We start from the raw sequence: 12904 nt of genomic DNA on the forward strand, positions 1-12904 counted from the left end.
ATGTCAAAAAAATAAAAGAAAATAAGTTTCTCATGTGATATGTGGTCTAGTTGTTGGGAAAATTTGCAAATGTGAATTTTGACTTTATTTGCAAAATCTCTCTGAAATTTGTAAAAATGGGCATAACTTTTGCATACTAACTCGGATGAGATTTTGCATACTAACTCAAACAGTGGACATAAAAATGGGCATAACTTTTGCAAACGGGGCTTGTAAGATCTAGAGTGGAAAAAATTGAAAAATATTCAAACAGTGGGCAAACTATGGTCAAACAATGGTCAAACTAATTATTCTAGAATATTAGTGTTACTAAATAATTATTTTAATTATTTCATTTTTGGTCAAATCTGGTCAAACTGTGGTCAACTGTGGTCAAACTGTGGTCAAACAATGGTCAAACTAATTATTCAAGAAATATTAGTGTTACTAAATAATTATTGTTTTTCAAAACAATAGTTTCAAACTCAAACAGTGAAATGTGTCACTTCATGCTCAAGCAAAATTCCTGAAGGTTAATAGGATTGACATCTTATTATTGTCAGGAAAACAACAAGTGCAGACTTGGAGCGTGGGAGAATAGAACCCGGAAGTTAAGCGTGCTTGGGCTGGAGTAGTGAGAGGGATGGGTGACCGGTTGGGAAGTTAGATGATTTGGAATGATGAGGGGTGATAAAAGAATAAATTGAGAAGTGATGAGGGGTGGTGATTAGAGACTAGAGGTTAAAATAATTCAGAAATTTGAAAAAAAAAATTCAATTTTTTTTTTCAAAAACTTGTGGCGGCCTTTAGTCGCGGTTAGCCACAAGAACCGCGACTAAAGGTCGTCCGCCCCGACGGCCACCTGACGCCCACGTGGACGGGCCTTTAGTCGCGGTTCTTAAGCAACCGCGACTAAAGGGGGGGGGGCCTTTAGTCGCGCCCGTTCGGTCGCGGTTGCGCAACCGCGACTAATGGCAGTTGCGAACCGCGACCAAAGGCCCTTTTTCCACCAGTGTTATGTATCGAGATAGATGAAGCGATACCTTTGGCATTCCTTTAATCCTTTGTGCGACATGCAATGTTCTCTTTTGGTCCATTACATCTGAAAACCTTGTCACTCAGCAATATCCTTTCATCATGTCCTATCATTCATAAATGAAGCTCTTATCAAAGTCATCAAGTTAATCTATGCAACCTACTGAAATTTTTTGTCGGAATTAATGCACCTGTCTTAGAGAAGCATTGTTCTAAATTTTGGCATCCTTTTCTGCACATTCTTTTATTTCCTTAGAAATTCCAAATTGTTTTCGATTCACACCTATTTATATCTCTCTTATTTCATCCGTAGTTAGAGTATCTTCAACCTATTTTGACCACCCCCCCCCCACCCACACACACACACACCTCAATATGTCCTGCAGATGCTTACGAACGTGTAGGAGCCGGCCCCGGCCGGCCCCCATTAACCTCAGTTCCATACAAAAGCATGGAACCTAGATTTGATCATACGTAGTTCATACAGTGGGGACAAAAAAGAACTACAAACTACATAAGAAAGGAAAATTGCAATTGAACAACTACAAACTACCCTACTCGTCGTGGGAGGAGAGCTCGATGACCCCCTTGTCGGAGCTGTCGGCCTCGTGGTCGTTTGCGGCGGGGCGACTCGAGGGCTTCTCCTCGTCGTCGACATCCTCCACGAAGAGCTGCTCCCACTTGACATCACGGAGGTGTCTCATGCGGCAGTTCGACGCCACCAACCACTCGTCCTCCAGGGACGCGAGGATGGTATGGTTCTCAGTGAAGAGGTCGGGGCCGGCCTCGAGCTCGGTGAGGGCGGGGTGGTTGCATCTACGCACTCGGCCTCGAGCGGCGCCTCGGGATTGCTCCTCTGCTTCCTCCACCGTGAGGAGGCGATGCCCTCGCCCCTAGCCACGCCGTCGGTCACCTCGAACCCGATGGCGGGGCCAACCTCCATGCCCCCCTCCGAGCTTGGCTCCGGAGAGGTTGGAGGTTGTCCAGCCGCAATGCAAGCCGTGCGTCGCGCGTAGTTGTTGCCTCCTTGGCAGTGAGCTCTGCGCGGCGCTCCAGGCACTGCAGAGTGAGCATCTTGTAGTGGCGACCTCGCGGATCATGGTGGATGATGAGCTCGCATGGGATGGCGCATTGGCAACACGGATGGGAGGGGAAAAGGATGGTAATTAATGTGGGCGGCTAGGGTTTGGCCCTTGTTGTGTGGCTTTAATAGCCGGGGCTAGGCTCCTTGGGCAGCACACAGTTGCGCCATGAATGTGGGCAGGCAAACCAGTGAGCTTTGGGGCAGACTGCTGGGTTTTCCGTGGGTCTGGACTGTCAGTCCAACGTGGCGAACGCAGCCCAGCCCAAGCAGATGGGGGTCAGGTTGGTGATTCTCTAAGTTAAGGCTCCACACGCAAAACAAATTCACGCATAGTGATTTACAGCGGTACTTGTTGGCCGTGCACTTTTGTGATTCATGCTGTCACTAGTCTGTGAAATCAATCCTTTTTGGTACTGTATTGAACTCTGATCATTATACAACCAATATATCATCTTTGTTCAGTGTACTGTTGTGATGGAACCTACGACTCTTCTGCCGGATTGCCGTTGCTGCTTTCTGTGTGGAAATGTTTTTTTTCTCTCCTTTAATCATCTTCCTGGCCTTTATGTATATGCTCCCTTCTTTAATTTCCTTCTGAGTCCTGACCCACACCCTTCCTTTGAAACATGGAAACACACAAATTTAAGATCACTACAATATTGCCCTGGTTGCAGCATGATTGAACTTGATTGTACTAGTAACATTAACAAGATATTTTTTTACAGAACTTGGTTGAATTTTGTGAGTACTTGATAGCTGGATTTGATTTTGGTTTCTTTCTTCATAAGTTGCCTGCACCTTTCTAAAATCTCAGTCACGATACTAAACTTTTCAATCAACATCCAATCATTCTTATGTGAAGGTAACTTCATATATAACCTAGCCACAGAGTACATATAATAGTCGCACACCGACACCATGAATGAGAGTAAGCTCAATCTTTAGTGTGCAACATCAAGTGAAAATGTTAAGACAACCGAAAATTAGCAATAGCTCCATTTAATGGTGTATCCTTGTGCATGCAGGCACACCCCATGCTGACGTCCAGGGAGCGGGTGACGATATGCTGGCGCATGAACTAGGAGAAGCTGGCCCTGGAGGCGTGCAGGGACCCATCCTCGCATCAGCCGCCCAAGCCCCAAACCCCTTGTTGGTCGTCGACAACGAAGATGCCGGGGCGGGACGTGGCGGGGCGAGGAGACTCGGAAGCGCTGGAGCTGGGGCTGGGTCCGGACCTGCCGAGGGTGCAGGGGTGTGGTGAGGGCTTGTGAGGAGACGAGGGAGCAGAGCAGTAGTACCCAAGCAAGGCGTCCAGGATGTGGTAGGGGCTGCTGGTTAGATGGAGATATGGGGTGACTTGATCCTATTTGTAAAGCTTATCTGTTTGATTTGTGCCATGATAGTCGCTCGCTGGTTACCAAGAGTGGCGGCTGGGAACGATTGCAAAGCTTTCATTGTTGTCCCCGGTTACTCTTTGTCCTGACTCTTTAGCTGCATTGCATGGTTTGTGGGTCGTGATATGATGCGATGGTGGATAAAACAACACATTAAGTCACCTCTGTGTTTGATTAACTGATTTCCTGGTGGTACTCCAGACATTGGAACGCTGCATGATAATTTTTGTGTAAGAATACTCACAAGTTCCTGGCACTCTATTCATCTCAGCTTGATCATATACTACTCCCTCCATTCCTAAATATAAGTCTTTGTAGAGATTCCACTATGGACTACATACGAAGCAAAATGAGTGAATCTACACTCTAAAATGCATCTACATACATCCGTATAATGTATGTAGTGAAATCTCTAGAAAGACTTACATTTAGGAACGGAGGGAGTACTTGTTTTCAAAAAATGGGGACCCCCTGCGTCTTTTAACTTATCATAACGAACAGTTCTAGCCGACCAGGACTGTTATTTTTTTTTCTTTTGAAAGATCCGGGGTTTCCGGCTTCATTGATATAGAAGAAAGCAACGGGAGAACATGGGGTGATCAAGTGATCATGGTTACAGTTTGGGAAAGGAACTAGGACTGCAGGGTGGCCTGCATTTCCCTCGGTCTAACTCCTCACTATGTGTTCCCCGAAAGGGGGCTCTAGACATTTGGCTCCCGCCATTCTCCATAGTTCGATCGTATTTCTGACAGCATGCAGTACATCGTCAGCGCTTGGCAGTTTTCTGTTGAAAACGCATGCATTTCTCTCCTTCCATATCTCCCAGGCGATCATCATCATCATCATCGTCTTCAGACCTTTCCTGCAATCTGACGGGGCAAGTTGGACTGTTTTTTTCCAGTGCCTCAGCGACGAGTGGCCCGGCGTTCTTGCTAGCTGCAGCGCTGCACATCCACTCCAGGAGGATGCTTTCTCCCAAACCGACCGCGCGAGTGAGCAGTCCCAGAAGAGGTGCGTGGAGCATTCTAGATTCCTGAGACAGAGGGCGTAGAAGTAGCCGTTTGGCCAGCCGCCGTTGCAGGCGATCATTGCACCAGAGCCTGTCATGGAGAAGTAACCAAGCAAAAATCTTGACAGTTCCTGGGACCCAAACCTTCCATATTGCCGCCTTGATTCCTGGGTCAGGAGCTTCTGCAGCCTGCAGATTGTAAGCAACACTGGCAGTGTAGACGCTTCCTCCCCCCGCAACCCAGGTGATCGAGTCTTCCTCTGTTGTTAGTGCGACATTGGCCCTGCGAATCTTCCTCCACAACTACAGGTACTGAATCACCAGTTCGTCCGTATTGCCGTCCTGCAGGTCGTGAATCCATTTGTCATTTGTCAGGGCCTCTTTAACTGTTCTGCTCTTTCCACGGGAGTGCAGGAAGAGAGCTGGAAACTCTTGGCACAGCGGCGTCGATCCCAACCAAGAACTTGTCCAGAAACTGGCTATGTTTCCGTTTCCCAGCTGCACAGCGGTGGCCGCTGCAAAGAGCATGCGATCGTTGTGGTCGCATGGGGGGGAAGCTCATCCAGGGCCTATGATGTTGCTGCCATGAAAGCCAGAGCCACCGCATCCGAAGGGCCGTGCTGAAACGGTGGAGATCAAGAATGCCGAGCCCCCCCTTGCCCACCGGCCGGCACACCTTATCCCAGGCCACCTTGCATTTGGCTCCGGTGATTTTCTCGTCCTGCGCCCAGAGGAACTGCCTGCGAGCCTTGTCCACTTCTCTTAGGATTTTCTTTGGCACTTTGAGGACTGTCAGAGCGAAAACTGGTAGTGCAGTTAGGACCGCACACACGAGGACTCGCCTGCCCGCCATGCTCATGAGCTGGCCCTTCCATCCTGCCAGCCTAGCGCGGATTCGGTCGATTATGAATTGGAAGTGCACCAGCCGCAATCTTCTCGAGGAAATGGGCAGGCCAAGGTATGTTGTTGGGAAGGAGGTTTGCTGTCCTCCAAAGCTAGCAAGCACCTCTGACAGCTGAATGTCATTGCAGTTTATAGGAATCACCGAAGACTTAGCCTGATTCATTTTGAGCCCCGTGCACTCGCCAAATATATTCAACAAAAACAGCAGCGTTTCCACTTCTTCCTTCTCAGGATTTGCAAAGATCACTGCATCGTCGGCGTATAGGCTGGCTCTCATGCTGATCCCCTGGCCTGGCAGGGGGGCCATTGCTCCCTCCGCTGCAGCGGCCGCGAGGAGGTGGTGCAATGGGTCGATGGCCATGATGAACAACAGTGGAGAGAGGGGATCACCTTGCCTGAAACCACACCGTGGATTATTTGCGGCCCTGGAACTCCGTTTAGCATGCATGATGACGAAGCTGAAGATAACAGCAGCGCGATCCAGTCACGCCATCTTGGGGGGAATCCCATCCGCTCCATCAGCTCGAACAATTACTCCCAGGAGACCGAGTCGAAGGCTTTTGCTATGTCCAACTTGAAGAACAACGCCTTCTTCTTCATGCGCTGCAGCATTTTTACCGAACTTTGAACATATTGGAAGCTGTCGTGGATGCATTTTCCTTTTTGGAATGTCGTCTGCGCTGGAGAGATGACCTGACAAAGTGCCCCCGACAGTCTGGAAGCGAGCACCTTCGATATTTGCTTTGCAATTGAGTGTATGAGACTGATCGGCCGAAAGTGACCCACTTCAGAAGCTCCATTCTTCTTAGGCAGGAGCACTATGAGGGCAGTGTTGAGACTTGCAAAATTTTGCCCAGAGAGGTGGTAGAATTTTTCAAAAACGGCCATGACGTCCTCTTTGATGATATGCCAGCAGGATTTGAAGAAGTGTCCATTGAAACCGTCCGGACCCGGAGCTTTATCTGCTAGGGAGTCGATAATCGCTGCCCACACTTCAGCGTGCGAGAAGGGAGCGTCCAAACCCTGGGGGTTTATCATCGGGACGTTTATCCTGTCCCAGTTCAGGGTTGTTTGGCGCGGATCCTGCCGGCCCAGGCTGCTTTGGAAATGATCATGGATCAGCTTCTCTTTGTCCTTGTGCTCATAGGCCACTGTGTTGCCATTAACCAGGGAGTGTATGTGATTTTTCCTGCGTCTTGCCCTCATTTTAGCGTGGAAGAACTTTGTGCTTGCATCCCCAGCACGCAGCTAGGTGATCCTTGAAGCTTGCCTTCTCCGTGCTCTCTCAATGGCTGCCAACCCTAGGACCTTGAGCTTCAGTTGCTTTCTTAGGTTGATCTCAAGTGTCGTCAGTCGTCTGCTCTCCTGTGCTAGATCGAGCAAACGGATCACTTCGTTTGCTATGTGGAACTGCATGGTTGCCCTCCCAAAAGTGGCTCTGCTCCATATCTTCAGGTCCGCTGTCGTCCTCTCGAGCTTCTTCTTCATCCTGACGAAAGGGCAGTCATGTTGCACTGGCCGTTGCCACCCTCGTAGAACTGTTTCTGTGAAGCGGGGGAAGCGCGGCCAGAAGCTCTCAAACCTGAACCGCGCCTGTCTGTATGGCTTGCTAGCGGCTGTCAGGTAGAGCGGGCAATGGTCTGAAAAAGATGTAGAAGCAGCCACTAAGATGTGATCAGGGTGCAGTTCCTCCCAGTGCTCGTTGCAGAAGATTTTGTCGATGCTGCACAGTGTTGGAACTTCTCTTTCGTTGCTCCAAGTGAAGCGACGATTTTTGCATTTTATTTCCATGAGCCCAGCTTGATCTATGGCCCTTCTGAACTTTCCGATCAATCTTCTGTTTATGTTGGCATTGTTCTTGTCTGAAGCCTGGTAGATCATGTTAAAGTCACCGTTGATCATCCAAGGTTCAGCCGTGGATGGAGCTGTCACCGCAATTTCAGCCAAGAAACTATCCTTCTGGGCGTCATCTGTTGGCCCATACACCATGGTGATCCAGAAGTGCAGCCCTGAGTGAAGCTCGAGGACCCTAGCCGTAATGGAAAATCTTCCTATACTATGAGAAACTACGTCGACTACCGATTTGTCCCAGAAGATGGCCGCACCCCCTCTGGTACCTACCGCTGGGAGGACGACGCAGCCTTGCAGCAAGGAGCCACCGATCTCCCTGGCTATCGCCGTCGACCACACCTCTATCTTGGTCTCCTGTAGACATAACATTGCTAGTCTATGCGCGGTGGCCACGCCGTTGATCGCAGTGCGCTTTGCAGGGCAGTTCAGGCCCCTGACATTCCACGACATGAAGCTCATGGCATTGTCATTCATCTAAAAGACAGTTGTTGCTCCGCCAGCTGAAGAAACTACTAATGCAGGGACGATACACCAACTCATACAGCCTGGGGTAGCGACGGCCACCAATAGGCCCAAAACCCCGTCGCCACGCAGCTAACCACATCATCGAAGAAACTAACATGGAAACTAAACCTAGCTCAAGCCGGTTGAAGACCAGCCGCTGGCGAAACCTAGCTACAACTGAAGCTGCTAACATTACTACGCTTGCATGGCCTCCTCGACCTCTGCCAGTCCCGCCATGCCCGCCACGATCTTGAGCGCCCCCTGATCGAGGCCGGTGAGCTTTGCAATGGCGGCAATGTCACCTTCCGACAGTGGCTCTTGGAAGCGCTTCATGATCTGGGTGGCCGCTTTTGTCGTCATCTTGTCCTTCGGGCCGAGCTCGCCAAGCTCCTGGATGAGGCGCAGCACCGTCCTCTGCGCCACGGGGGTGGTGATGCCGGCCGCGGCCTGACGAGCGCTCCGACGGGAGGGAGCCGAGAGAGCCCTGGACTTTGGCGGAGCCTGGTGGCGAGGGCGCGGCGGCTGGCTCGGGAGGATGGGAGCGGGCACAGCCTCAAACAGCTGGGCTGCCTGATCGTTGCGGCCGTGGAGTACCATCTCGCCCACCTGCTGAGTCACCGCCTCCAGCTGGAAACCCACCGTGGCTGCTACAGGGGAGTTGATGCAGGGCAGCAGACAAGGCAGCATCTCCGGGCTCTCGAGCTCCGCAGGCGCGTGGCTCAGGCGGGAGGGAGGGGGGCGGCCACCATCTTCGAACGCAAGCGGGGTTTGCAGGGCTTCGATCATCGCGTTCTCCATCTCCAACTGCATGCAGTCCGTGCGCGGAGGGGGGGAGAGGGCGCGCCCCGAGTCGGAGAAGGAGAAGAACTGGGCCACCGGGTCCGCCTCGGCCGTAGCAGCCGGCACCGGGCAAAGCGGCTTGGGCGGCGTGGCGCGCAGAGCGCTTTGTTGGAGCTCATCCCCTCCTCCTTGCGGCCCACGGAGCGGCGCCGTCCGACCGGGGTGCGGCTGCGCTGGCGATGCACGCTGTTGACGACGCCGTCGCCCCCGCTCCTGGCGTGGCAGCCATGCCCCAGCAGGCGATCCTTCCAGGAACGGCTTGGGCCTCCGCTTCCACCATTGCCATTGCGGTCCCGATCGGCGCCGCCTAGGATCGGGCCGCACCCGGCCGGGCCAACGTTATATTGGTAGCCGAGGAATTGCAATACAATAAGGCTGAGTTGAAAGTCCCAGCAGAATTGTTGCGGAGGAAGTTAAATCATGATCAAAGGGTTGTTTACAACGAAGTTATACAGGCCATTGATGCTTGAGTGGGAGGTGTGTTTTTTGTTTCTGGGCATGGTGGCACACGCAAGACTTTTGCTGCATTGATCATATTATGCAATTTTAACACTAACATGCGTCTTATGTCTCCTGAATTGACGCCCCAGTCCCGCGCTGAGCGTTATGCATTTGTTCAGTGGGTTTCTGACATTGAGGATGTCAATGTTTCAATGCATATTAAGTCAGATGAGACTCCACCTTCTTGGATATCAGTTCCTTAGAGGTATGCTATTGATGCCCACGGCTGATATAAAAGTTGCTACCCATTGCGTCTAATTATTCAGTTCAACCTATCTGCCGAGCTATTGTGTGCCCAGCAAATTAGTGGAGCTGTTTTCAAGTGTGTTCCTAGGATTGCAAGGTCTTAATTCGGATTGTGACTATATCCAGGTCCACTGATTCGGTGCTAATAATTTTGCACACCATAAAATGGATTTCAAGGCCTTCTAAGGAATATAAATCAGTCCCTTGATCTGTGCAATGATACCTGCTTGCCCTTTAAAAGACCAGGTGAAAGAGTCCTCGAAGGGGAGATATTGACAGGATCTTGCATTCCTCGGGTAGTCTTGCATGCAGCAAGTACGCTACCAACTTTGATTTTGTTATAACATGAAAACTAAGAAAAAAGGTCCTGGTATTCAGTAACGGAGAATAAAATTAGAAGCAAAAATAGCATCACTCACGGGTGATCAAATCCTAATTTAATTCTCAATGTGCTGACTAGAACCCATAAGTTATAGGGGAGTGCTGGCAAGTGAGGTCTACCTTCATCTTACCTCAGTTAATCTAATTAAGCAGGTACCCCTAAAAAAAACTAATTAAGCAGGTGCGACTCAAATTAAACACTTCATCTTACCTCAGTTCATCTTCTTCTCAGACGTACAACTAACCACCCAGCAATTCATCACCAAATCACAAATATATATTACGATCTCAAGCCGGCTCACTATCCAAGCCCCGGTAGACTGGTACGAATGTAGATCAATGACGATAGCCTAAATATTAGGCGATGGGAGGTGGCAGTGTCTCCCACACATCCAGCACGTTGTCCTCATGATGCACCGCGAAGAGACGGTCGCCCCCAACCGAGAAGTCGGCAATGGCGCCACCGCCTTGGCTCCCACGCAGCGCCAGCCTCAGGTGGTCATGATTTGGGCCGCCATATACCGAGATGGTGTCATCCTTGGACGCTAAGAGCAGCCCACCATGCACGGCGAGCTTCGGATAGCATATCGGAGTCGTCGCCTTGCTCTGATATGTCCACGGCTGCTGGAAAGACCCCCGAGAACGGATGTCGAGGAACCCGAGATCATGGTTCTGGCTGATCAAGCGGACCGACCTCTCGTCCTCCATCACGACGGCATCGGCAACATGCTTTTCATCCAATCTCCGGCTGCCGACGGACCATGACCACACAACACTCATATCCCGGAAATCCACCAGAGTGATGGAAGACGGTGAAAAAGCATCTTTCGGTGAGCATGCCTTGACCGCCATGAGAGCGTTGGTGCTTGCCAACCACTGAAGCTTGCTGGCGTCGGTCAGAGCGTAGACGTATTTCCGGTCAAAGAAATAGCTTGTTTGTTCGCCGGTGATGCAGTCCCAAACACCGATGCCGTAGCCAATTTCTGGAGTTATGCCCGAGTTGTTGCAGCTAGCAAAGACGTTTGTTTGCTGGTCAAAGGCCAGCGCCCTCGCGTTAAAAAGCCGAGCTGTCTTCTTGCCCTCGTGCGCTATGCGGAAGTGGTGACTCAGATCGCCGGTGAGCACGGAGAATGCTGCCATGCCACGTCCCCCAACGAGGAGCGTGGTGTCGCTGAGGTAGACAGCATCGCGGACCGGCTCAACAGGCGTGAGGCAGACTGGCTGACGCTCCTCGAGCATCCAGTTGTAGACCCGCACGATGGGGCCATGCGTGACGCAGCACCCTCCGTCTGGCGCTGCGCGGACGGCCGGGCGGTCCACCGGCGCCCGCCCCGGCGGCACGGATGCCGCCAGCCGGGTCCTGCTGAGGTCGAGCTCACCGATGCGAGTGGCGCGGGCACGGTCGAGGAGGCCGTAGTAGGACGCCTCCTGGAAGAGCATCCGCTCCGGGACGCCGGCCGGGACATGCAGCTCGCCCGTGCGGAGCATGTTGAGGAGCGAGGCAAAGCAGGCCGGGTCGCGGTCGATGAAGTACTCGGGCACGCCCCCGGTGGCGCCGGCGTTCCAGCAGGGTTCCAACATGGCGGCGAGCATGGTTCCCTCGCCTGCGCCTCTGAGAGTGTCGGCCGTCGTCTCGAACACCTGACCGCCGACGTTCAGCCGGATGCGGCCGGAGGCTGTTTGTGGTGTGCACATGGCCGGCTGTGTGTATAAGACTTCCGGGCGCAGTGGACCTGTCAATGGAGAGGGTTGTGTTGCGGCACTGTCACTTCTCAAACTTGGCCTTCGTTGGGCTACACCTTCCTGATTTCGTAAGACCTTCAATAGAAAGACAACAATAAGACAGTCACAAACATATGCATAGGCTACAACTCAGTAGCTACATTCACAAACATATGCATCACAGCTCTATCAATGACAACAGTTTTCAAGAAACTTGCATATGCATTCAGCTCCATTAGTGACAACAACGGACAGCAACCAAATATAGTGCATCCTAGTACAAACAAACTTCAATCAAGTTTCACAGCACACTACTACATAGACAGATGGCAACTAAAATGTCAATTCCTTTGCACTGGGATCATAAAACTAAATAGGTTTTGAACTGAACCGTATAGTAATCACAGTCTCCAGGGTTACTGTACTCCAACCTTTTCAAAATGACAAAAAAAGAGAGCATTTTTTTAACCTCAAGAGAAGTGTCAATAATGGACAGCAACCAAATATAGTGCATCTTATTACTAAACAATGACCAATTGCTGCCAGTAGAGAACTCTCTGCTGCTGCTAGGGTTTCGACACCCGTACTGAAAGAAGTGTACAAGCTGCCGCTACCTTTTTCTGTGTATTGCTTGAGCAATGCACGTTGGTTGGGAGGCGCTGGGCTGGGAGGGAAACAGGAGGACGAGGCGGTGGGGCGGATCTGGAAGACGAGGGAGGCGCCGGTCGATGGGGAGAGAGGCGGCGCTGGAGTTGCTGGACGTCAAGGGGGTCTGGAGTGGCTGGACGGCGAGGGGGCGGCTGGACGTCGACAAGGCAGCGCTGGAACGATGGAGGAGGCCGGAGGCGGCGGTGGATTGGGGATGGAGGCGGCGCGCTGGAGTGGCTGGAGGGGAAGGGGAGAGAGACGGCGCTGGAGGAGTGGGGGCGGCAGCGGGTGTAGGGTCAAGCTTCAGTCCACTCGGGCCCTTCAGCTATGTCTTGGGCCGCCACCATCAGTGCAAACGGCACCTTCTCTATTGGCCCAAGCGATGAATATACAACATGATACTGAGTATTAAAAAAAACGCTCTTATATTATGGGACCAAGGAAAATGCAAACCATCATTTCTTTGGGTGTTAGGCCAACTCCAGCGTGCGCCCCCATTCCGTCCGGATGCGTCCATTTAGGGTAGAACAGACAGATAGCGCGGCCCAACGTGCGGCCCCAAACGGACAAATGTCCAGATTTCGTCCGCTTTCGATCCATTCCCGGCCCAAACTTGTGCCGAGTTTGGGGTGAAACAGATATCGCGCGGACGGGCTGGACGCACGCCCTTGTCCTCCCCGTGGCCCGCCTGTCGGGGACACTGGCACTCCATTCGCCTCCAACGCCTTCACCCGCTCTCCCCCGCCCACCCCGCCGCTAGTGCCACCAGTATTCTCCGGCCGCCTCCTCACTACTCACCCCCTCCCC

General features: G+C 51.8%; 1 protein-coding gene across 1 annotated transcript; it reads right to left on the reverse strand.

Moving 5' to 3' along the window:
* Positions 1 to 9739: 9739 nt before the first annotated feature.
* LOC119311283 (BTB/POZ domain-containing protein At2g24240-like) lies at positions 9740 to 12237 on the reverse strand. The gene is made up of 3 exons (XM_037586926.1): positions 12064 to 12237; positions 10946 to 11545; positions 9740 to 10756 (listed from the first exon to the last, which is right to left on the reverse strand). Exons 2-3 carry the CDS (start codon positions 11420 to 11422, stop codon positions 10085 to 10087), a joined length of 1149 nt encoding a protein of 382 aa, XP_037442823.1. The 5' UTR covers positions 11423 to 11545; positions 12064 to 12237; the 3' UTR covers positions 9740 to 10084.
* Positions 12238 to 12904: the final 667 nt, after the last annotated feature.

The sequence above is a fragment of the Triticum dicoccoides genome, chromosome 1B (assembly GCF_002162155.2).
Source record: "Triticum dicoccoides isolate Atlit2015 ecotype Zavitan chromosome 1B, WEW_v2.0, whole genome shotgun sequence".
Classification (NCBI taxonomy): Eukaryota; Viridiplantae; Streptophyta; class Magnoliopsida; order Poales; family Poaceae; genus Triticum; species Triticum dicoccoides.

Bases quoted from the DNA above. Each gene is read 5' to 3' on its own strand.
- LOC119311283 (XM_037586926.1), bottom strand. From the start codon at position 11,422: ATGTGCACACCACAAACAGCCTCCGGCCGCATCCGGCTGAACGTCGGC. The intron at 10,757-10,945 runs GTCTGCCTCACG...GCCTTTGACCAG, and splicing joins TGCTCGAGGAGCGTCAGCCA to CAAACAAACGTCTTTGCTAG.